Source organism: Acanthochromis polyacanthus, chromosome 8, assembly GCF_021347895.1.
Source record: "Acanthochromis polyacanthus isolate Apoly-LR-REF ecotype Palm Island chromosome 8, KAUST_Apoly_ChrSc, whole genome shotgun sequence".
NCBI classification, from domain to species: domain Eukaryota; kingdom Metazoa; phylum Chordata; class Actinopteri; family Pomacentridae; genus Acanthochromis; species Acanthochromis polyacanthus.
In genome coordinates, this window is record NC_067120.1 from 12,026,686 (window position 1) to 12,051,144 (window position 24,459).

General features: G+C 39.6%; 3 protein-coding genes across 5 annotated transcripts; 1 reads left to right on the plus strand and 2 right to left on the minus strand.

Moving 5' to 3' along the window:
• Nucleotides 1-4,208, minus strand: neil1 (nei-like DNA glycosylase 1). 2 transcript variants are annotated; one of them, XM_022190410.2, is made up of 10 exons: nucleotides 3,894-4,208; nucleotides 2,854-3,328; nucleotides 2,649-2,768; nucleotides 1,455-1,563; nucleotides 1,279-1,363; nucleotides 1,026-1,147; nucleotides 665-692; nucleotides 515-585; nucleotides 245-440; nucleotides 1-137 (listed from the first exon to the last, which is right to left on the minus strand). In XM_022190410.2, exons 2-10 carry the CDS (start codon nucleotides 3,306-3,308, stop codon nucleotides 103-105), a joined length of 1,221 nt encoding a protein of 406 aa, XP_022046102.1. In that variant the 5' UTR covers nucleotides 3,309-3,328; nucleotides 3,894-4,208; the 3' UTR covers nucleotides 1-102. The 2 variants fall into 2 exon arrangements, with proteins under 2 accessions (XP_022046102.1, XP_022046094.1); XM_022190402.2 differs by having other exon boundaries at nucleotides 1,279-1,366.
• Nucleotides 4,209-4,321: 113 nt separating this feature from the next.
• commd4 (COMM domain containing 4) lies at nucleotides 4,322-8,491 on the minus strand. Its single transcript, XM_022190422.2, has 8 exons — nucleotides 8,407-8,491; nucleotides 8,033-8,104; nucleotides 7,850-7,915; nucleotides 7,719-7,758; nucleotides 6,043-6,162; nucleotides 5,175-5,255; nucleotides 4,865-5,041; nucleotides 4,322-4,745 (listed from the first exon to the last, which is right to left on the minus strand). Exons 1-8 carry the CDS (start codon nucleotides 8,407-8,409, stop codon nucleotides 4,705-4,707), a joined length of 600 nt encoding a protein of 199 aa, XP_022046114.1. The 5' UTR covers nucleotides 8,410-8,491; the 3' UTR covers nucleotides 4,322-4,704.
• Nucleotides 8,492-14,871: 6,380 nt separating this feature from the next.
• Nucleotides 14,872-24,026, plus strand: sema7a (semaphorin 7A). 2 transcript variants are annotated; one of them, XM_022190390.2, is made up of 14 exons: nucleotides 14,872-15,437; nucleotides 15,738-15,877; nucleotides 16,578-16,616; nucleotides 16,713-16,808; nucleotides 17,066-17,141; nucleotides 17,328-17,438; nucleotides 17,760-17,902; nucleotides 19,362-19,540; nucleotides 19,813-19,921; nucleotides 20,453-20,648; nucleotides 20,838-20,950; nucleotides 21,564-21,709; nucleotides 21,853-21,911; nucleotides 22,003-24,026. In XM_022190390.2, the coding sequence occupies exons 1-14, from the start codon at nucleotides 15,185-15,187 to the stop codon at nucleotides 22,416-22,418; spliced, it is 2,076 nt and encodes a 691-aa protein (XP_022046082.1). In that variant the 5' UTR covers nucleotides 14,872-15,184; the 3' UTR covers nucleotides 22,419-24,026. The 2 variants fall into 2 exon arrangements, with proteins under 2 accessions (XP_022046082.1, XP_051808166.1); XM_051952206.1 differs by lacking the exon at nucleotides 15,738-15,877.
• The last annotated feature ends 433 nt before the right edge of the window (nucleotides 24,027-24,459 follow it).

The following is a 24,459-nucleotide window of genomic DNA, read 5'->3' on the forward strand; positions in this document are numbered from 1 at the left end:
TTCTGTAGAAAATTTTATTTAAAAAGCAGTGAATGGTATAAAAATATAAAAACTGTCCATACAGTGATGTCTGACATACAGTGCTTGTTTTTCTTTGCCATCCTATCTGGTACCCCTCACGTTTCGCCTTTTTGGACCTGCAACAGAGACAACTATGAGATAAAAAAAATAAACTATTTTTAAACAGTCATCCAGTAAAAAAAACAAACCAAACTTTCATTTAGAGAGAATGTCATGAGTTCACCTGCAGGCGTCTTGGCACTGATACTCTTCCTCGTACGAGCATTTGATCTTGGTTCACGCTGTGGTGTGTTTACTTCCCTGGTCCTTTCAGTCTTTTTTCTTGTTGAACCAGCTTCCTTTTCTTTCTTTGGTGTTTTACTCACACCTTCCTGTTTGACTTTTTTCTTTGCGGTGCTTTCAGAGCGACTTCTGGCCGCCTAATGACATGAAACTGGTGTTAGAGCCACCGCTTACGAGTTCACTATTGGTCAGGAAAGAAGTGATGACTCACCTTCTTCTTGTCTGTGTAATCGTGGTCATCTTCTTTCTTTGCTCTCTTTTTAGCCTTAGGTGACTTTGAATCTTGACAGAGAAGAAAGCATGGCAATTAGGTGAGATTCCAGAGAACAAGCACTCAGTTTCATTCAAAAGTGAAACTTACCTTTTGGTGCTAAGGGGCCTGCCTCTCCCTGGAATTAGAACAGTGGATATTAGTATCAGTGTTATACAGGAGGAAATCCTTAGTCACAGATTTAAAGGACTAGTATGTAGGCTTTAATAGCTGTAAGAGTTCAGAATGCCATTAAGAAAAGCTACAATGGCTGCTAAAAACACAAAAAGCCCTCTCCAAAATAAATATTTTGTTCTGCCCATATGTAGAAACATGTTGGACATTATTTTAAGGGGACAAAAACAGAATTTTTTAGGCAATAATAGGCTCATGAATACTGTATTTCTGCCAACAGATTCACCTAAATCCTACAAACTGGACCTTTAAAATACAGGCTTTTCCTTAAACTCACATTGAACCACATAGTTCTGCCATTGTGGTCCCGGATAGATTTCATTCCATCCACGTAGTAGCACTGCAGCCATGCCTTAAAGCCTGAGTAATCTGCCTTCTCTGGATCGTAGCCTTTTCCACCTGTTCACAAAATGTGTACAAAGAATGAAACCACATCATATCTGAATAAGAATGAACCCTTCCACTCAGGGTGAAAGATAACAGCATATTTGAGTCTCACTGGATCAGACTATAAACACATGATAACCCACCAAGGTTCACCACCTCCAGAGGTACTGTATGACAAAGTCTGAGCAAGTCGGCTGTCTCCTGTTTTGAACCACTCTTTGTAGTTTTCTTCTGGGAGAAATAAAGAAAGACGTTGTTTGAAAATGCAAAGTAGTTGGTCAGCAGCTGAAAAAAAAGTGCTTTGTGTGGGCTCTTTCACCTTTGTGTCTGAGATCTCATTTTTCACAGGCTTCTGATTTCCAAATAAATCTTCTGACTCAAGGCTTTCCAGTACAGCCCTCGCAGGCACGAATGGGGGGATGTTTAGCCTAAAACAGTGACAGAACTTAAGGTCCATTCTTTTATAAAAACAAAAAGGCTCTTTTGTTTTTAACATGAGTTTACTCACAGGAGACTCATGAAAGTGAGCCATTCACCTCCTATCTGCAGGGAAACAACCTTGACGCTCATGAATATGGGCGATTGTTTTGTTCATAACTTTCTACAGTAGAAAACATGCTGTCAGACTTTTTCTTCAAACCCGAAACACACTAGAACTTCACACAACGAAGAAAAGTTTATGTCGTCTTTGAAGTTTAACCTTAATTTATGAGGATCATAACAAACCAGCAAGGCTACTATCTGTCGATATCTTGGACATTCATGTGGTTTTTCTTGTTCTTAGGGGACTCTCTTTGTTTGATACCTCAACTTAGCTTATCTGCCGATACAGAACAATCAACCAGTGTTGTCTTCTTCCCAAATTTAACATCTATGTTGAACTCACTGGGGTCATGAACTCTAATTTGAACCTCAAATTATCCCACAGAATGGACCCCTGTTCTTTTTTGCTTCTCCCAAACTGAGGCTGGGAGCTCATTCAGGCCCTCTCTGTCCCTAATATGACCCTGAGGAAGGCAGATGCTGCAGAGGAAGATTCATGAGAGAGAGACAACTGTTGAAAAACATGACTTGTATAAGATTAGATATCGTTTCGTCTGACGTCACAGAGTAGACAAGTTGTCTCCATATTGGGCTGTAATCTCAATTCCTTCCAACTCAATATTTACCCAAGGTTGTAGAGAATCCTCAAAAGTGATGCCACCAGTGCTCACATCACTGTGTTGCTCGTATCACTTATCCTGATAGCAGTAAAGCTTAGTCTGGCCAGAGTGTCTCCGAATTTGCCTCCTCGTTCGTCTCTCGACATCACAGAATTCCCTAACACTTTCAATATTTTGTTGATTGAACAACTACTCTTTTGAAAACTCAGCATAGTCTTTCATTCCTTGTAGAATTGTGTTTTGGGGGATCATTAAATCATGGCTAATACACTACTTACTCACTAAGGTCAGTGTGAGGGCATTCCTAATACAGATCTGTGTATTGTGTCCTGTTTGTGCATGTTCATTACCTAAAAAGGATTTCAGCCCTCAGGTAGTTCCCGATACCGTTGAAGTACTTCTGATTGAGCAGGACTTCACAGATGGGCCTGTCAAAAGCCCGGTCAGACAGGTGTGACATGACATTCTCCCTGCAAAATTTGGCACAGATCAGTCACTGACAGCAGTATTGTGTCTGACCAGATGACACAAGATGACACTGTCGTCATTGCTAACCTGAAGCTTTTGTACTCAAACATGATGCAGGGCCCTCTGCCAGCCTGCCAAGTCCCATTGGGATGCCAGCTGCCAAACCTGCGTGCATCTACAAAGCTCAGCACTCTGCAGGGCTTGTCTTTGGAATAGAACCGCAGATGGGCATGTTTGGGAAGCTCATCCTCTCCGGTGAAGCGGAAAAAGCCTGACATCCCAAAGCGAAACACTATATCCATGGGTTGCACCGCGTGCCCTGCCTTCGCTCTCCGCTTCGGCTCATCACTCTTCATGGGCGTAAGGGTGAGCTTCACTTCCTTCCCTTTGGAAGTGGCTGTGATGCGGTACGCGTCACAGGTGAAGGGCACATCAGGATTTTTGCTGACCTCAGATTTTCTGACCGCTCCACTAAACACCACTCCTTCACACATTTTGTTGACGTACCGGCTGGCCAAGTGGAGCTCTGGACCCTCAGGCATTTTTGCTGCAACAAATGGAGCTGAAATGCATGAAATAAAGACCACATCATAACATATCTCATGCAGGGCCATTTACATAATCCAATTAAAAACATACTCATGGTGCAGGAGTTTCAAGTTCTTTTGTTTAGACATAGACATATGTCTGGATAAAAGAACTTACAACTCCTGCATTAGTAAGAAGACATGATGAACATTTTGAGCACTTACTCATGGTGGGTATTTTAGAAGACAATTCAGAAATTGCAATTTCCTTTTTTTTTTCACATGAATTGGTGAAGTGTGTTTCTGCAGTCCTGATTTGCGCCTTAAAAGCAAAGTCATGCATATCCTAACACACACTGAGCTGCACACCTACAACATTACTCACCTGATAATAAATGATAGACCTTAATGCTTTGCTTTTACAGATTAAACGGCACGACAGCTCACACACGTGGCTCATGGTCTGAGTGTCGTTTTTAAAAACTATTTAACTAAACCGGAGTAAAACATTGTTTCTGTGCATTACACAAGCCATAATAAGAGAGGAACGTATGGATTGCTGTTGCTGTGTTTTCATTGAGCTACGAAAGCATAACTTACCCAAAGCAGGAATCAGGGCTCGTTGTTAAAAAATGAACTTACACAACCTTATAGAGTCTACTCTCTGCAGGACTGCTGCTGAAAATATGCACTTGAGTACATATATGTAAGTGCAGCAAGAACGTGCAGGTAAAAACACGCACCTAAACGCTTTCATAATAAGTGTTACCAAACAAGCGCCTTTGGGAACTATCGCGAGACTTCCGCATTCCTCGTGCTGGTTATTTAAGTCGAGTAGTCTTCGTGTATTTGTTCTCGGTGTGTATTTTATTGTTCTCTTAATAATTAACTGAAAACATTAAAAACAAATGGCGTATGACCTTCAAATACACTGTAGAAGCGGTACATTTATGTATTAGCAAGTTTATAAGATCCAACCACCTCAGTGGTGCATTATGGGACATGTAGGCATAACAGAACCCGGTAGGTAGGGTTTACATTTTATTTCTTTGTGACTTTATTAAAGTAACACAGACATTACCCATACAATACAAATCAAAATGTGTTAGTTAATTTAATGAAAAAATTCTGTAACATAATTACACTATTTTACAAAAATGGTCCATTCAGCATTCTTTCATCAGTGAGAAATCACAGTCAGGAAACATTTCCATCAATTATTAGTAATGCGGTGGAAAAATACAAGTATTTTAAAAATCTAAATAATGAGGAATGAGCTTCTCACTTTGCCTTGAAATTACTAAATTCAAACAATGTACAAGATGCAAGTTTGGCACTTTTGGTAGTTTATCAGCATCACGTGTGTCCAGTTCCTGATCAGACATCAAATCCTGACTTCATCTCCCAGTCTTCATTGTAGTGCATTCATCATAGCCTGGGCTTGTTTGAGCTCTGGAGAAACATAAAGAGAAAAAAATATTTGTACAACATAATCCTGGCTAATAAAATGCATTTGCAAAGTTGAAAAACAGTGAGAAAGGAATTGTGATGTCACAAGATGCATAACCGACCAGCAAGCAGGACTCTGAACTTGTCAGCAGAGACGGAGACGACAGTCGTCTCTCTAGAGCCTGACTCTGCTCCTTGTGCTTCCAGTTTCAGCTGAATTATTGGTTCGTTCACCTCCATCAGTTCACTCGAGCTCAGGGTATAGTCGACACGCCAGGAAACAGATTCCAGTCGACCCACTGAAATTCATTACAGAGCAGAACGGATGCCAGCCGCCAGTCAGCACTCAGACATTGACCTCACAGAACAGCAAACATCATCAATAATGGTGTGTTCCTCTTTGAAACTGTTAAGAGAGCAAGGAGCACTTACATCGTAGGCTCGTTTCTCTTAGTTTGTCTTGCAGTGCAGAGTGCTTGTCTTCATATGATTTGCACAGACCCGTTGTGTGTTCTAAAAAAAAGGGGTGTGTAAAAATGTACGTACAAATGTCTTAATGTACAAGCAGCAGACACACTTATTTTGATCATTAAAACAGCACAAACACATCAGAGTAAAATATAAAAGCCACAAAGTATTTAGCATGGATTAAAAGGAATGTTTGACATCTGAAGCAAAGAAAGCAATCAGGTTCAAAGTCATGTGTGATTGTTTCGAAGTGACCAGAAGTCCCAGTGGACTGCAACACCCACCCTGAACAACAATCAGCACTTTCCTTATTGTACATTGTGTTCGTATTATGTGCCCTTGAAGCGCAGGCTGAGTACAGTCGTACTGCATCTCATATCATCAACCAACAATTATGCAATGCAGTAAGCTAAAAACAAACAAAAAAAAACACACAATAGGCCAGAATTGGCATCATGAATTATTGTTTTTCTACAAGTAGAGTAACCATTAGTCATGACATACAGTCCTGTTTACAATACTACCTTTCTGAGCTCAAATTCTGTAGAAGTCTCATATAAAAATATGCACATCTTGCAAAAGTAAACAACTTGTCTGTCCTGCATGGCCTCATGCGGGTGCTCAACAACCTCTAGTTAATAGGGACATTGCTGTGGAATATTAGAAGTACTCTGGTCAGATGATGTTTTTCCACCTTTATGTAAACTGCTCTTGTCCTTGCACATGGCACAAATCCAAGAACAAAAAAAAAGCCTGTGACAGTATAACCACAGATTATGCAACATAATCATAATTTCTATTCCAAACATGGCAAACAACCATTAGGACTAACCTTTAGGCAGACCGAGCTGCTGCAGCTCACTGGACAATGACTCACTGTCAACATCATGCTTTGCTGCACTGGAGAAAATGAAGCTGAGCACCGCCACGCTAGCTTTGATGTCTCCGCTCTCTGCAAGTTGGATCGATGCCACACAAACAGATTATGTGACAAAAAAAAACATGTAAATGCAAGTAAGTGTTACAGGCATGCATGTATATCAAAATATATCTCTGTGGATTGACTCAAGAACAGTTCTGAGGCACTTCTTGTAATCTGCAGTACTTTTTAAATTCCATTAGATTTATTTGACAGTTATAGTTACTTTACAGATTCAGATTTTACATAGAAAACATGCAGTGAGATGAAAAAACACAAGACATTGATGTTAAAGTATTTACAGTTGCCTCCTCCAGACCAAATGCAACACTAAAATGCTGCTTACACATACCATCAGCAGTACCTATCCAATAACATGTGATGATACTTTTATTTTTCATGCTGAAGTCCGTTATTACACTAACGCTACTCTCCATTTAAGAAGAGGGCTGTATGGTATATTATTTCAGCTATTGATATTGCAATGTGCACACGTGTAGAAAGTGTGATAGTATATATGAAGGCAAATTAACACAAACACATCATGCTAGAACTTTTTAGTTGCTCGATACAAAATAAAAACTTGCACAGTTCTCCTTTTCCAAGAATAATCTACTAGAGAAGTCTGTCTGATAGAATATAATTGAATTAAAATTAATAGTTCTTGGAAAAACAAAGTTATTTTAGTTAAAGTTAACTTTATTTACAAGACACAGAGTTTGATAACATGTAGACTCCTCGTGTCCACAGCAAAATGGGTGAGGAACAGGAGAAACACAGCATAAAGGGAGATTTTGTGGATAAAAAAATGTCAGATGTATATAAATATTTTGGCAATAGAAAGGATGACGTTGACCAAAAAGAGGTACTCTGTCTGACATGTTTGAAAACTTAAATAGGCACAACAAAGCTCTGGTGATAAGTGCACGGATCTGAATCCATCCAAAGCGAAAGACTAAACTGGATGCCTTTTCTAGTGTTAGACTGATGAAGAAATGGTTTTTATCTGTCTTTATAACTATCTTTTATTTTTGATACACATGCACTCCTCTACAAAATGATGTCAATAACTCAAGAATGACTAATTCTTTCCAAGTGGAATTTTCAAGTAATCTCCCAAAAATTCCTGTATTTTGTTCACATTGCAATATATATATATATATATCACTGAAAACACAAGATATCGCATTGTACGTTTTTCCAATTTGATGCAGCCCTTCTTAAGAACTTTTACTTAAGTAAAAATCTAATGCAAGACTTTAAGTTATTTATTATTCTGTGGTACTGATACTTTCACAAAAGCTCCAAAAGCCTGATCACATGCATGTAATTCAATTGTCAAAACATACAAGAAAAATGACAGATGCATGCAAAAAGAATTCTAAAAAAACTACTGTATGATGCATATTGTGAACCTCTTTCATACACTAATAAACCTTTAGCAATAAAGACAATAAATAGCCACTTTCTTCTAAGGTGATAAAGAAGTTGCAACAAAAACACACACACTGCACTAAATTAAAGGGACTGTCTGAAGATGGAAGTAGTTACTGTATTTCTCACTGAGTACCAGAAAGAGGAACACTTACCAAACTTTGCATCGGCGGTAAGCTTTGTAACTTTGTCATACTAAAAGTGAAGAGAGACGACAGCACTAAGTTGTGTGTCTGAAACGTGAAAGTAATGTGTGTTGAATATGAAGAGCTGTGCAACAACTTACATCAATGCCCTCATCGAGTAAATCCTTCAGCACTTGAGCACAAAGGAGTTTCATCTTGACACTTGACTGTGAAATGAGAGAGCCAGACAACAAACTCGTTACTATTTAAACCCAATAGACAGAGTGACACTGAAAGCATATTATTGTTGTACTGACTGTGTGTGTGAGGGGATTTGTACTCACAAGTTTAGCTAATGTGCTGATTTCGGCAAGTACCCAATCAGGGCAGTCCAAATCCCCACAGAAACGGAACCGCTACAACAGGACATGCATTGTTAAGGTAATATACTTTACAGTAACAGAATATTTATTGAACAGCAACAAATTTCACCCCTGAAATACTGTAACACTACTGCTAGCATCCATCACTGAAGGCTACTAGCTTAGCCTGCTAGCTACGTGGAAACGGCACTAAACATCCACGCTACCGAGGAAGGTTAACGCGTAACACTGCCGTTTAAATTAAAAATAATACGGCTAAACAGCTTGTTTCTTTGTTTGGCTTACAAACAAGACAAATAGCATGAAATAACATGATTAATAATGAACGTGTTTACCATGGTTGTCAGCGAGAGACGGGAACCGGAAGAGTCGTCTCTCCTTCCTCGAATCTGATTGGATGAACGGCTTGGATGACTTGAAGGGGGCGTGTCCAATTGGGCACATAATGGTCCTGATGCAGCATCAAGTTGTGGTCTGATGGTTCGCTCAGCTGTTGTCAGATCTTCTTTGAAATCTTTTCTTTTTAGGATCAACTCGGATAAAGTTTGAAATTACTGACTGAACTGTTCAAGCAACAGAAATGACAGACCGTTTAAATGGATCCTGCCACTGTTATGTGGGCATTAGGTTGCTGTCCGTCAGTTATAAAAAGAAAGTCAAAGAAAAAGTCTAAAAAGTTAAATCTGCCTGGTGAGTGGATGAAGTGGGTTTAAGGCAAAATAATTTTAAAAAATAAATGTTTCCTTTTACAACATGAAGCAATGCTTTGCTCTGGGGTTTTTGTGTGTAGAGACATGTGCACAACTAGTGACTTATTTACAACCACAGACTCATTCCACAGCCTAGCCAAATGTGACTTTAAAGGACAATGATCAGACAGTGTGACCAGACATTCCTTTGAGCGGTGAAAAAAAAGGTCACATTAGAATGTGGCTTCATTCAAATGACACACTACCACTGATGACAAGAGGAACAAAAGAACAGGCTGATGTCTGTCAGGTGTTTGCATGTCATTTAGAGCTGTAGTCACATACTCGAATGTTCACAACTCCACTAAGAATTTGTTTCAGACAGCATGGTACAATAGACAACCCAACGCATGATGCTCTGGATGGACACATCCTATAATACGATCCTGTCCCTAAAATGTCCAACTTCAGAAAGAGTAAGGACAACTGTCCACTTCTTCCTTAACTCTGCATTGCAGATGTGTGACTTGATACTGACTTCAGATTTCTCGTCATAACCCCATTCTCCATCTGTCCAATATCATTTCCCATGTAGTGCATACTTGGTGATTTTATGACATTTGTTCTGTTGTAACGATCTGTTCTGTTGTCTGGCATTAAAACAACAAATAGTCACATTGGTCTGTTTGCACAATAAAAAGCCACAAATTAAGCATTGTGCTCCAGTTTCCCTTTTTGTACTCTATAATACTTAATCCCCTATGTTAAAAAAAAGAATGGATAGAATTTAATCAAATATTAAATGCTGTGTTTAGAGTTTCTTTTTTGTATATTTACGAATATGTACAGGCTGAAAAGATTGCAAATAGAAAATAATCTAAGAACTCAACTACCAAGGAATAAATAATAAATAAGGAAGTTAAGGGGAAATAAACAGGGAGATTTATCCTCTTATTGTAGCCAACACTGAAGCGCACTTCAAACTTCCAAGGGTTGACAAGGACAAAACCAGGCTTAAAGTTGGTAATTGTGTATAAAACCTGGGCTGGTGCTGACTGAGAAGCAGTTATGCAAAATTGAAACTCTTTAGATGTACAGACTGTTTAAACATGTTTAGATGTGCTGACTGCAACAATCACAACGTGGACAGAAACATTTTAAAAGCAAACATGTCAGTAAATAGAGTCAGTCATTACTGAATCCATACTGTCGTGAAGCACTATTTTCTCTGCTGTACTGGACAGGTTAATCAGTGGCATTTAACATATGAACTACGGAGAGCAGCAACATTCTGCATCTAGTCAGTGCAAGTTAAACAAGAAGAAGATGGGATATGCACCATGTAAACACAACAAAAATATAAATAATCACAGCTGCAAAACTGTGATGCTGCTTCACTTTTTGTGACCATATGAGGAATTTATGTTGCTCGGTGCAACTTCTTAGCATATTTAAAAATGATCAATTTACAGACAGTGTACATGAAGTGAACCCAGGGGTTTGGGGTTGTCTGGGTTTAGTGTGATAGATCAGCGGCCTGCTTCACCTTTTATGTAATTCATCCTTGTCTCAGGCTGTCAGACTGCTTCAAATCTGGACATATTTAATACCGTCTAGTTTAACAACACAATAAACATCAATATTGTTGTATATACTTCTCTGGGTACTCCGAATTCCTCCTTGAGGTTTATTCGTAATGATTCTAAATTGTCAGCAGGTGTGAATGTGAGCGTGCTTGGTTGTCTCTATATGCAGCCCTACGATAAACTGGTGACGTGTCCAGGGTACCACCTGCCTTCGCCCTAAGTCAGCTGCCCCGCCACGATCCTAATGAGTATTAAATGGTGTGTAGATAATGAATGGATGGATTTTTGATGATATTCGGGTTCAAAGGTGCATCTAACAGAGCACGCCTGTTTAATGAATTTCAGCCTGAACAAATTAACTGAAAGCTTAGTCCTAACCAGGATATGAAAATCACATTGAAGAAACAGGTGAGTGAAATATTCCACTGTCATGTGATTTGAAGTGGAGACTAAACCTGTCATATGATTTATGAATCAAAAAGGGTTGTTGTTGTTGTTTTAATCCTGGTTCATTCCAGCACTGAAAACAATCTGTTTTGTCAGCTACAGTTTAAAGAATTCTTGGGTGGCATACTTGGGCAAAAACAAACTAAATTTATAATTTTGGACACATTGGTGAGATAATTTACAACCTGTAAACAGACTCGGGAGTTTGTTGTTTGAAACTGAATGAAAACAACTGTTGTAGAATAACTCCACTTACAAGATGGAAACAATGAACACGTAGTACATGCACCTTCATCAAGTGCTCTATTATTCCATGCTACGTGCTGATGTTTATATTTGCTCAGGAAAAAATGGAAATGGGATGTCTGGTCATGTGGAAAAGGAAATACACCAGTCAAGGTTGGAAATGTTGTTTCAGATCCTCACAGATGAGTCACTCTCATTTTTGAGCCTCATTAGATATAGATATAGATGTTACCACTTAATGTAATATAGTCTTAAGCACTTGCGGTAATGCCACCATTTACATAAGAGCTGATGTATTTACCTGCTTTTTATTGGATCGAACAGATAACTCAGTTTAAAAGGATATATTGTGTTTTCCTTATGTCAAGGGAGTAATCCTATCTGATTCAAGACAAAGTCTCATCAGTAGTGATTTTGTCTTTGTTATTTAAATGAAATTTGCTTTTGTTTCCTTCATCTGTTATATTTTCATGTTCTTATAACATCCTTGTGTGCAAGGTTTTTTTTTTTTAAAAGAGGCAACTCTCTTTCCTTTTTGCATTGTATGACTTCTTTGTAAGCACTCTGAATTAAAGCATGACACAAAATAAGACCGCTTAAAGAAAATGAGGTAACTGGTATCAAAAGCAACAGAATCGTTGGATTTAAGCAAGGCCTATTTTTGAGAGGTTTAGTCGAAGATATTTGGAAGAGTCTTGATCTTGAATCAGATGGGACGGGCAGCAATAAAATCCCAGGTGTCCTCTTCCGTGAAGGATTACCAGCAGCATAGCCAGATTAGAACCAGGATGCACTGTAGTCAAGGGTGTCAGGCTTACTGTTAATAAGTCACGTTATCTCAAGGCTCCAGATCAGAGCACTAAAAACACACAGAGGGGGAAGGACCTTCCTGGCACCATGGCAGTTCTGTTGTTGGAAATGGTGATAAAGGATGTCAGGTTTGGCATTGTTTGGCAGAGCAAAAATAAAAATAGATATAAAGAAACAAGGCCCACTAAACTTGGTGGAGCTTCAGATGCCTGGTTGTATGAATGTACAAGTTTATGTGGTCTTTCCAGACCATTGGTGGCTGTTTCTGCTCCTTTTAGCAAATATTACCTACACACGTGGACAAAATTGTTGGTACCCCTCAGTTAAAGAAGGAAAAACCCACAATTCTCACTGAAATCACTTGAAACTCACAAAAGTAACAATAAATAAAAATTTATTGAAAATTAAATAATCAAAATCAGCCATCACTTTTGAATTGTTGATTAACATAATTATTTAAAAAACAAACTAATGAAATAGGGCTGGACAAAAATGATGGTACCCATAACTTCATATTTTGTTGCACAACCTTTTGAGGCAATCACTGCAATTAAACAATTTCTGTATTTGTCAATGAGCGTTCTGCAGCTGTCAACAGGTATTTTGGCTCACTCCTCATGAGCAAACAGCTCCAGTTGTCTCAGGTTTGATGGGTGTCTTCTCCAAATGGCATGTTTCAGCTCCTTCCACATATGTTCAATGGGATTCAGATCTGGGCTCACAGAAGGCCACTTTAGAATAGTCCAACGCTTTTCTCTCAGCCATTCTTGGGTGTTTTTGGCTGTGTGTTTTGGATCGTTGTCCTGTTGGAAGACCCATGACCTGCGACTGAGACCAAGCTTTCTGACACTAGGCAGCACATTTCTCTCCAGAATGCCTTGATAGTCTTCAGATTTCATCGTACCTTGCACACTTTCAAGACACCCTGTGCCAGATGCAGCAAAGCAGCCCCAAAACATTACTGAGCCTCCTCCATGTTTCACCGTAGGGACAGTGTTCTTTTCTTCGTATGCTTGGTTTTTGAGTCTATGAACATAGAGTTGATGTGCCTTACCAAAAAGCTCCAGTTTGGTCTCATCTGTCCAAAGGACATTCTCCCAGAAGCTTTGTGGCTTGTCAACATGCATTTTTGCAAATTCCAGTCTGGCTTTTTTATGAGTTTTTTTCAGCAGTGGTGTCCTCCTTGGTCGTCTCCCATGAAGTCCACTTTGGCTCAAACAACGACGAATGGTGCGATCTGACACTGATGTACCTTGGCCTTGGAGTTCACCTTTAATTTCTTTGGAGGTTGCTCTGGGCTCTTTGGATACAATTCCAACGATCTGTCTCTTCAATTTGTCATCAATTTTCCTCTTGCGGCCACGTCCAGGGAGGTTGGCTACTGTCCCGTGGGTCTTGAACTTCTGAATAATATGAGCCACTGTTGTCACAGGAACTTCAAGCTGTTTAGAGATGGTCTTATAGCCTTTACCTTTAAGATGTTTGTCTATAATTTTTTTTCGGATGTCCTGGGACAATTCTCTCCTTCGCTTTCTGTTGTCCATGTTCAGTGTAGTACACACCTTTTCACCAAACAGCAGGGTGACTACTTGTCTCCCTTTAAATAGGCAGACTGACTGATTATGAGTTTGGAAACACCTGTGATGTCAATTAAATGACACACCTGAGTTAATCATGTCACTCTGGTCAAATAGTTTTCAATCTTTTATAGAGGTACCATCATTTTTGTCCAGGCCTGTTTCATTAGTTTGTTTTTTTAAATAATTATGTTAATCAACAATTCAAAAGTAATGGCTGTTTTTGATTATTTAATTTTCAATAAATTTTTATTTATTGTTACTTTTGTGAGTTTCAAGTGATTTCAGTGAGAATTGTGGGTTTTTCCTTCTTTAACTGAGGGGTACCAACAATTTTGTCCACGTGTGTACCTACTTATGCACTTATTTTGTCTAATGGCACTGTTTTAAGAGATGCAATGAAATGTTTCATATGATCCACATTTTATCATAAGTGCATCATGCAGTGTTGGACTCACTGGTTTGCTCTTGTTGTTGGTCCTTCATATGCTCGGTTTAGTTGGTCTTTGATACACTAGATCACACAACTTTCTCAGCTCACTTGCAAAAAATCTGAGCGGATGAGGAAGCAGTGGACTGATCGTCCCACTCAGTACTTTCCGAATGCTAGTGTGACTGAAATCACGAACAGATGTATGTTACCTTGACCTGCTCTGAAAGGAAAGTGGAAGACTGGAGTTCAAACAACAGGATTAGGGGTAGGAGCAACAAACATCTGAGCCAACTTTCGGAAGAATCCTGTTCTTTTCCTATTACAAAAGTGTATTTCTGCTTGTGGCAATGAAGGGTTTCTGTCTGACCACCTTGTCCAGACTGGGTCCATACTGGCCAAACTGTGATGGTGACACTGTAAAAAGAATACTGTAAAACAAGCCTCAGAATCAAGGACCCAAAAATGTGACGTTACGCAAGAAGGGTTAAAATAAGAAGTTTGCTCATTCTTACGAGGTTACAAAAACCAGGCAGGCAGATAAGACCAAGGGAGCAGATTGAAGCGCAGTCAAAAAGCAGGCTACGAAATGCTTAAGAGCTGATAAAGAGCATGAGGTCAAACTGACAAACTACATGTGGTGGATAAGGGTTGGAAACTGTGTACTGAATGAGGCAACCAGGAAGCAGACAGGTGGGTGACATCAGGAAAGAACCTGATGGAAAGAACAACAAAACCGAACAAATGAAAAGGGGCAATGATGGCAAAACATGACAGTGCTGGTTTTCCTTTTTGTATCTGCTCCATTTAAAATCGGAACTGCTGATATAATTGAAATCGAGGTTTAATTTCTGTACTTAACCTGCATTTTCAAGCTGATTTTGATTTTTTTTTTCTTTAGGGATTCATTAATCTATTTTAACTGATATATTGGCTGTACCATATTGCTTTAAGAAAAAAAATCCTACATATTTTTTTTCTTTTTTAAAAAAATCGCATTTTTACGACAGCTGTGGTCCTCCATTTCTGCCCCCTCTTTCCAGCCTTGCCGCATTTATTCGCATCGTCGGAGGCGGTTTGAGAGTAACTGCTCGCACCTGATTGCTCTTAACAATCACGATTTTGGCAGAAGAGAAGCTGCACGTCCAGCGTCCGCTAATTTTGGCTTGGTCAGGTGGATATATACCCTACACAACCCGATCATTATAGCTTTCCGAGTCACGCTGGATTACTTGTTTATTCTGATTCGCCTTTTTGAGATAATTTTCTTTTTTTAAAAAAAATTCCTAGTTATACATAGGTGCCAAGTTTATTTTTTCCTTCTGCGTATGAGCCACAATTACGCATGGGAGGAGACTTATAAATGCTCTGCCAGCACACTGATCCAGTTCAGGTCCAGCAGCCTCTCGGACTGTCCACGATCCCGTTTTTGCGTAAAAGATAAAATAAATATAAAAATGAGGCGATTTGTTTTCATTTGTTTTTGGCTCACCGGAGATTTTCAACCGGTCCTCAGCGTAGGTTTGAAGGATACACCGACGCTTGGAAATACGAAAAGTAACCCCAGAGTTCTCAGTAAAGGTAACGTTCACTTGTCACTTCTTCATCATAATAATTTGGTTTCTCTTATTCTGCGATGTTTTAGGTGTTTTTTTGTTTGTTTGTTTGTTTGAAGACCAGTGTCTAAAATCAGTCACAGTGTCTAGTCACCCTGTAATCCGCCTTAAGCTTGTTGGTTCAGTGGAGGTAAACCCACTTTATTGTCCGCAGGCAGTGAGCAGATCATACTTTGATGTTAGAGCACAATCTTCAGTGTGACCTTCACTATCATCCCCCCAGCTCTGCAATATGACAACGAGACTACTTGTTTACTTTTCACAGATATGTTCAGTGCTGGATTTAGATACCAAACCTATCAGAACCACACTGTGTTCCTGTATGAGGAAGACTCCCAGGAACTGTACGTGGGAGGAACGGGCTTTGTGTTCAGACTCAGTGTGCCAGACTATCACATCATAGAGGTTGGTGCCTCTGGACTAACATCTGTGCTTTTGATTTATTTGATTAGCTGCAGCACATGCACTGCCTTCACCGTGTGCTGGTGAGCTTTATTTCTATGCAGATCTTGCAGTTTGTGATGCAGCTGGGCTTCTAATTAGATGCTACAGTAGCAGATGGCTGTGACAGACCTATTGTTATACATGGAGTCTGTCTGGTAGCACCCACTGACAGATATGGCCTTGTGAAAGACACTTTGTGTATCCTTAAGCTGCTTATTAACTGCTGATGAAGAGCATGTGTCACAGAGGGACATACAGAAGTTTCTGTAATGTAATAATATACAAAATTCAGTCATGACATGAATTCTTAATGAGTACTGAGTTAATGTCTATTGACCACACGATGGCATAGGTCTTCATTTCACTAATGGATAGTCTGCGACAGGCGTAGCTAAAGTGATTTCAGTAGAAGACGTTATCTTAAGTGATATGGTTTTAGCTTAAGAAAGTAAACCTGAGATATTCTATCTAAACAGGCTGTCAGATTTTTCCCTATTTAATCAATCCTATTTCAAACATTATGCATCTGCCAAAATCATATTTTTCTGGCAGAGCTTTAGTTGCCACATTCATCAGTTTGTTAATAATGTGATAAAGGCTGTTCTACATGTTCAATTTTACACTCCCCTGAGGGAATAACTTTAGTTTTTGTCCATCACAGGAATATCCTCTGAAAACGATGGAGCAGCAGAGCCAAGAGGTCAGTGACGACAGAATGATATATATGATCAGAAATTGAGAATTTTTGAATGAAATGTCAAATCAGTTTTGTGTAACGATGACCTCTGTGTTGTAGGATCCTCGTAAAAGTGTCGTCACTGTTATTGAGAAGCTTAAGGACGGCATTTTTGTCTGCGCAACAGATGAACAGAATCCTCTGTGCTGGAAGCTTGTGAGTGCCTGAATACATCACCGAGTGTGTTCATGTCACATCTGTGTGACATACTGCCATTTCTGTGACCACTTTTATTGGCACCAGCAGAGCAAACCTCATTAAAGAATGGAGCTTATGTGGGTTCTAATTAAACTTTAATTAGCACCCTGCTTTGTAATTGAAGTAGGGTATTGGGTGTCTGATGTTTTACTTTTCCATTACAGTTGTCAAGATGTAACTTAACCCGAACCCAATGTTCTCTTGGTTGTCTGCAGTCTCAAAAGGAGATAAAAGATGGGCACGGTATCTCTCCATTTGTCCACACACAGAACTCTCTCCTACTCACAATTGGTACGTCAGATACAGCTTCTTGCATAACTGTTGTCGCTTAGAGATAGGACTGCATGCAGAATTATATAACCGAATCAAGTCACGTGCAGTAGCAGACGTGCCAAGCTAAAGCATTTTCATAAAAATCAGCTTAATAATTTGGCATTTTTGCTCCTTTTTAATGTGATGTGCCTCTGCTATTTTTAGATGGGGATATATACGCAGCAGCACCTTTGGATGCTGATGGAAGCTCGTTGCAGTTCAGAAGAAAAGCTGGCAGCAGAAGCAATGTGTGGATGTATGACAGCTGGGTCTCAGGTGTGTAATTACTGCCATTAATTTTCAGGATGAGCAGAACACTGTAAACTCATTGGTACTGTGATGTGCCAGCATACCCAGTTAAATTGAAAATGTGCATTATGTTTGTTTTATTTGCATAGCCTGCATTGAGATGATACATTAGTGTGTTTTAATCAGATGTTTTTGTGCTAGAAGGTGTCCAGCCCTTACTCATTCTGTCCACAGCCTAACTATCTTTAGATTTGCTTTCCCGTGCCGAAGCTTTTACATGTTGTCAGCTTGCGCCACATTGTAATTTAAACAGCGGGATGATTTGGTAAACATGACTTCTTCTCCCAGAGCCCACGTTCATCTCTGCGTCATTGGTTCAGCGAAAGCTTGACCCCGACAACGAGAAGATTTACATCTTTTTCCGAGAAAAGAACTCAGACACCAGCCCAGAGGCTGACCCCTGGATATCTCGGGTTGCTAGAGTTTGTAAGGTAAGCTAGACGAGGCTTCCTCTACGTGTAGACGGCTCAATTCCCAAAAGCCTCCTTAGCTCAGCTTTAGTACTGAAGCTACCAGCCATCCATGTCTTGCTCATGTAACTCAGAATGTGGATTCTAGCCAGTAAATCAGGAAATTTTGAAATTATGTTGTTAGATTTGAAAACATTGATATTAAATGTAATCAAATTTGTAGAAATGAGAGTCATGTTGTTTCATTATGCCAATTTTAGCTCATGAAAGGACACAGCAACAAAGATGTGACAGTCATTCGGTTCAAATGAGGCATGTACGTTATCTTTTATAGCGCATGTTAAGTAGGCGCATGACTGACAGGCTGAGATTACCCTTAAAGTTTAGGTCATGTCCACAGACCGATGCAGCCACTTGGACACAGAAACTACGAATTGACTTTCAGGTTCAGTAATAGAAAAGGAAAACGATATACCAGCTTAAGTTTCTTCTGCTGCTGCTGAAGGTCACACACCAACCAGGCAATGTGCTGTAAGGTTGGATTACATCATCTATTTTCTGAGGTCAAGAATTAATTTGAAATGTATAAAAATGAAGAGATAATGGACACAGTGATAACTTTGCACACGAATGGACAGAGAACAGAAAATTAGAGTTAATGTCCCAATTTATGTAGCATTTGCTTAATTAAACTGTTAAATGTTACTTTTCCTGCTGTTTTTTATGCTTAATGTGACCTATTTTCCATTAGAGCAAGCAGACATTGAATTGTGGGACAGTTTAATTCAAACGTTCTATCACGCTGTCTGCTGTTTCTCCAACAATAACCCCTCCTAAATGTGCCAGACAATGGAAACAAAATGCCACCATCTGTTAAAACGGTCCCCTTTGATGCTGACTTTAGTCTTTGTTTCTTATAGGACCAACGGTTAAGGTCAGCCAGTATTTACAGTTTAACCAGCAGAGTACTGTGGCATGTTGATATCCCCCGTCTGTGGGCTGCTGTCATGGATAAATATTTTAACCTCCCAGGAAATTCTTTAGTCACACTGTAATTAAAAAAAAGTACAAGAACAAACAAGGGTAATTGGAAGTATTAGTGAGCAGAGTGATATGCTGTGATTTTGTTTACCAGGTCATGACAAACATACACATAATTAAGGTATTTTAAAAGGTTGTATTAGTGCAGTAATACACCCTTCTGCTGCAGTGCTGTCTCATTGTCAGTACCCAAACAAACAAATCAGACTACAGCTTCTTTAATTAGGTACCCTGGCATGCTGTCAGTGTGGTCAAACAGTCTATACAACGCCCTTGTTTGACATCTACTAAACAATATTGCTTTGAAAGCATTTTGGTGTTTAATTCCAAGCATGGTGGTGGGTGTAATGTCAGTAGCATCAAATAACCCTCAGTCATTGAATTTCAAGTGTAATGAAAGAGCGTCTTCCTCATGTCATTTATCTGTGTCATTGTGCAGGTAGATGAAGGCGGATCAAAAAGATTTTTCCAGAATATATGGACATCTTTTCTCAAGGCTCGACTTGTCTGCGGTTTTCCAGACGAGTCGTTGTATTTCAGCCATCTCCAAGACATTTATGTGATGCACGCCGAGGACTGGCGTGAAACCAGAGTTTATGCCCTTTTTACAAGCAGCTGGTAAGATGGTTTCTCTTCCCTTATTTTAAGAAACTAAGCCACAAAATGACTAACACAATGACAGCAGTTCTCCAAAACACTGGGGCTCCAAATTCAAACTTTTGCTCCAAAAACAACAGAGCAGATTATCACATACAGTCAGTGATGCATTTCCTCTGTGGCCAGGGGAGCTGCCCTTCTACCACTCCCATGCAATAAATAATATACAGATGAAAAACACTGCAGCTATGATGAAATCTGTGCCAACCTCGGTTTTCGTATTTCTTCTCCAGGAACTCGACAGCAGTTTGCATCTACACAATAGCAATGATTGAGGACGTGTTTGAAAATTCAACTTTCAAGGGCTACAACAAAGATATTCCCAGACCAAGGCCAGGAACGGTAAGGCTTTGTTTTGTTACTTTACAGAGACGGAACTTCCTCTAAAGGTTTATTTCTGCATTTCTATTTGCATTCACTGACATCAAGTGTTGGCAGGCTTTTGTATAACATTTGAGAACAGTTCTACAGACATGTTATATAAATAGGTGGAAACCTGGAAAATGTGTCTGATTGCGTTACTTCATTACATTCATTGTTTCCATCTCTAGCTGTAGAAATTGTTTCTCACATGAAGTCAGTTTAGTTCAGCACTGATGCTGTGCAGCTAAAGAGGCCCATGAATGAACTTAGTTTCCTACCATTGTAGCAAACATTCCACGACCCTGTGAAAACCACCCTGTTTTCCACGTATTCAGCTTATACCATAGGGAAATGTTTGGCGTTTTGTTTTTATACAACTTTAAGTGCTTTCAGTTTTGTACACCTTATCCAGAGTGTCTTACAAACATCCAGCCATCAGTTTATGTATACGTTTCCCACAGACTGCAACTGAGTTTTAAGTAAAGGGACTTTTGTCTTCATATTTTTCAGTGTGTAAAGAACAGCAGGAATCTGCCACAGGCCACTCTCAATGTGGTGAAGGACTACTCAGAGATGACAGATTGGGTTCATTCGGTGCATAATACAGCTCCTTTTTATATAAGCAGCAACAACTACACGAAGATTGTTGTGGACCAAGTCCAAGCCACAGACAAGCGCGTGTATAACATTTTGCTTCTAGCCACTGGTATGTCACAGTCAAGAGAAAAATATACAGTTCAACATATGGTTCGTCTACCCACTTCACTATTAGAGCCTTGCATGTTTTTGTTTTGGCTGGGCTTGTAATCATGCATTGTCTATGATCTCTGCTGAAAACAATAGACTAAAAATACCTGCAGTGTCAGTCCCAAAATAACAGTTACTCTTCCAACAGATTCTGGCAAGATCCATAAAGTCTTAGAGGCTGGGTCGGAGCCGTTCATCATCTCTGAAACACACCTCTCCAACATTTCAACCATACAAGTGATGAAGCTCGACTCCAAAAAGGTGCAGTGTGTTTAAAATGTCATTTCCAGATGTTACACATTCTTCACTGCAATGTCTGACACTCCTCTTAGGTGAATGTAGGTTTAACAAAAGTGAAATTCTCCTGTTCTATTTAAACCTGCTCTTAATAGGAATGACTCAAGTGAATAATGGGCAATCTAGAAGGTGTGGCTCATAATGATAAATCCCCAGACAGTCAGCATTAAGTGTTTTTTTTTGTTTGTTTTTGTTTTTTTTTACGGTCTGCTAAGCGTACTTCCAGTATTTGCAGAGCTGGTAGCAGCTCAGCTATGAAAGCAACCATCAAGCTGATTTTTGACTGGATCAGGATGCTATTTTCAGCTGATAAACATGGTCATGTTTTCTTGCCAACCACTGGCAGAAAGATAAACCAACCAGTCAAGCATTTCAGGAATCTGGCACTTAGAGACCAACTTCAGTTGAAATCCAAATGAAAGTTAAAGTTGCTCTACATCTGCTGAATGTCCACACAAGCAACTGTTCATATGTTCCTCAAAACAGCTGTGTAAAGTGACAATATCAGTTTGGTGTTTCCCAAGTTTCATTTATGTAGGCTTAAAGTCAAGCTCTTTTTTTGTGTTCGTTTTCTCAGAAAAAGTTGGTTTTGGGTTTTTCGGAGAAGATTTCTACCATGGACCTCCAGAGATGTCAGGACTACAATAACTCTTGTGCAGATTGTGTTCTGGCCCGTGACCCGTACTGTGCTTGGACTTCATCTGGATGCACCTCGGCTGTCAAGTAAGTGCGAGAAGCATTCCTATCAACACTTCGTCCGTCACAAAGCCTTTTCATTTGCCATTCAGCATTATCAACATAGTTGCTCTCTTGACCACAAAAGCAACAAATATCACAGAAGTTCTATAAAAAAAATGTGTTTACAGTGGGGGCATTCAGAGTATCATGGATGGACGAATAAGTGTGTGCCCTACAGCATTACAAGGTAACTATTGATGAGATGGTCATCATTCCCACTATACACAATTCACTTAAAAATTTGTTAAATCTTTACTTAACCTTCACTTATTTCTTAGAGCAAAAGTCAGCGAAGCGGCCCAAAAGGGAGTCCTCTTCACCATCATCAGTGGATTCAGGGACAGTCCATTCAGTCCCTCAGGGTGTCCCCTTCTACCTGTCCTGCCCCATAGACTCCTACCACGCTGAGTACACCTGGGAGTACGGAAACCGGAGAAGCCCATGTCTACAAATGCTCTCTGACTGCCTCCACCTCATCCCCTCCATGACAGAAGAAAACTATGGCAGCTATAAGTGTGTTTCCAAAGAGAAAGACTACACCAAAGTGGTGAAAAGATATCAGCTAAAAGAACAAATAATACTACATGAAATGATACCTAGAAGCAATACTCCCAAAATGAATGATGCATCAGCTCTTGTTCCACAAGTATGGATCACTCTAATAGCTTTAGCACTGTGGGGGATGTTCAGATAGTGTCATATTTCAAATAATAGTGTGAATGTTCTCAGACCCTTTGGTCTTTCAGTTGCTAATCAGAGCAGGAGATGGAGGCATGGCTGAAGGAAATCCAGCTCAACAGCAAAGCTTGCAGCTGAACAATTCAAACAGGATCACAGCTGTGGTGAACTTAGTCTTTTTGTGCTTCACTTAACACCGCTGTGTTTAGCAGAATAGTAGGGTCTGAGTCGACAGGAACCCCCCCATGGCCAACTTTACTTTTTCTTCTGTTTTTTTTTTTTTTTTAAAGAGATGCCAGAACAGGAGGTAGTAGGGGGTGGTGAAGGATGACCGCAGCACAACTGGTCAGCGACAGAACACAGCTTGAATGATCTGAGGAGGTCTGGCCTGCTGGTTTTTGTTTGGATCAGGAAATGATCAGTCAGGGACCTCCTGCACGAAGATCTGCAACAGCTGTGCTTGTACTCCTTTCGGAGCCATGAAAGAAAAAGGTGTAAGAAGTAATTTGTGGGTATTCCTTTAAAAATGAGGGTTGTACAATCACACCACTCAAATGATACACCCATACACGATGTTTTGATCTTAAAGTGTGAAAGCTTCCAGTCAGAGAGCCACAGTGGTTTTGCTACAGTGGAGTATTGTGATTCCTGCATAAGGAATGCTGGGGCCAGCTCTCGTCCTCAGTAGTCCATTAGAGGCCAGAGAAATGTAAAGCTCCCATGTAATTTTCCTCATTCCGGTCCACTGATGACAGCTTGTTGGTATCTGATGGAGGAGGGAAGGGTGGAGATAAGGGCGGAGATAAGGACTTTGACTGAAAATTCCTGTTTTGTTTTTTTCCCCCCCCAACACCACAGAAACACCAAATGCTCAGATAGGTGTTTGAAAAATGTGCAATGAAATGTTTTTGAGCTGACTGGGTCTTGCTATCAGCGCAAAACAAATGCCATTAATTCCTGTAGTGGAAGAGCAGATAAGTTGCCCTTCATGGAACATTCTCAAACAGATTTGCGATGGTTGTTGAAAGTGATCATTTTGACTTTGCACATTTGTCACTGAAGTTTTGAACAACCTGCTTTTGTAGGCAGTTATTTATATGAAAGACTACGTAACTGAAGTTAGAGTAGCCATTGTTACCACAAATAACAGTAACGAGGTCAAGGTAAATGCGAAAACTTCGTCCGTAGAAGTGCCTTAATAAGCGATGTGGCTCATATACTAGCTAACATTTAGCAATGAAAAGCTGCAAGCAAAACCTTTTGAGTACTGAACTGTGTCTTCTATGACTTTTACTGCAATGAATTCAATTTGTCGTTTGTATGCGATTGAAATGGTTGTTTCTTCTTTCAATAAGTACTTTGTCTCACTAAACGCTGCTCTGTTTAGAAACCACACACAGAAATATTTATTATAGAACTTGTATTTTGTTACAATATTGAGTTCTAATTTCATGCTGCTATGTATATATGTGTAAACAATGAGTCTGTATAATTTCAAATATTTTATTTTTGTTCTATAGAAGTGCTTGAAAAGTGTAAATAACTGGATAATACTGATGATCATAAATACATATGAATATTGTTCATTTCACTAGATATGGAAATTAAAGCTGAAAATCCATTACTCACAAGGCGTCAATCCTATTTCTCAGAAGTTTGTGCCTTAATCAGATGTAGGAGCCAGTAAACTACACACCCTGATCAGAGTACAGACAGGACTGAAAGAGTCTCTAGTGTAATCCCTTTTTTTCATGAATCTAAACTCTCAACGCTGTTCATGACGATTGAGTGAGGAAATACTTTTAGAAAAGAGGAAAAAACACTCCTTTGGGTTGTGATTTTCACTCAGATTAGCTAATTATGGTTTCAAAGCTTCACAAAAAAATTCAGTGTTTAGATTTCTTCCGTACTTCTGGGAAAAGCATGGGACAGCGTGCATACACAGCTTCCCTGAATGTGATTTACACTTTCAGACTCTGAGCAATGCTTAACTCTGTTTTGTTTACTTGTGAAGGAAGATGACCATCTCTCGGCATGTTGGCCTCATGGTTGTGACA

Bases quoted from the DNA above. Each gene is read 5' to 3' on its own strand.
- neil1 (XM_022190402.2), bottom strand. From the start codon at position 3,308: ATGCCTGAGGGTCCAGAGCTCCACTTGGCCAGCCGGTACGTCAACAAA. The intron at 1,564-2,648 runs GTAATGAACATG...TCACTGTTTTAG, and splicing joins AGGGCTGAAATCCTTTTTAG to GCTAAACATCCCCCCATTCG. The intron at 1,367-1,454 runs GTGAAAGAGCCC...TATTTCTCCCAG, and splicing joins ATGAGATCTCAGACACAAAG to AAGAAAACTACAAAGAGTGG.
- sema7a (XM_022190390.2), top strand. From the start codon at position 15,185: ATGAGCCACAATTACGCATGGGAGGAGACTTATAAATGCTCTGCCAGC. The intron at 17,142-17,327 runs GTACGTCAGATA...TGCTATTTTTAG, and splicing joins CTCTCTCCTACTCACAATTG to ATGGGGATATATACGCAGCA. The intron at 20,951-21,563 runs GTGCAGTGTGTT...TCGTTTTCTCAG, and splicing joins TGAAGCTCGACTCCAAAAAG to AAAAAGTTGGTTTTGGGTTT.
- commd4 (XM_022190422.2), bottom strand. The intron at 7,916-8,032 runs GTGAGTACAAAT...CTCATTTCACAG, and splicing joins TCAGCACATTAGCTAAACTT to TCAAGTGTCAAGATGAAACT. The intron at 5,256-6,042 runs GTTAGTCCTAAT...CCTTTTTTTTAG, and splicing joins GCAGCTCGGTCTGCCTAAAG to AACACACAACGGGTCTGTGC.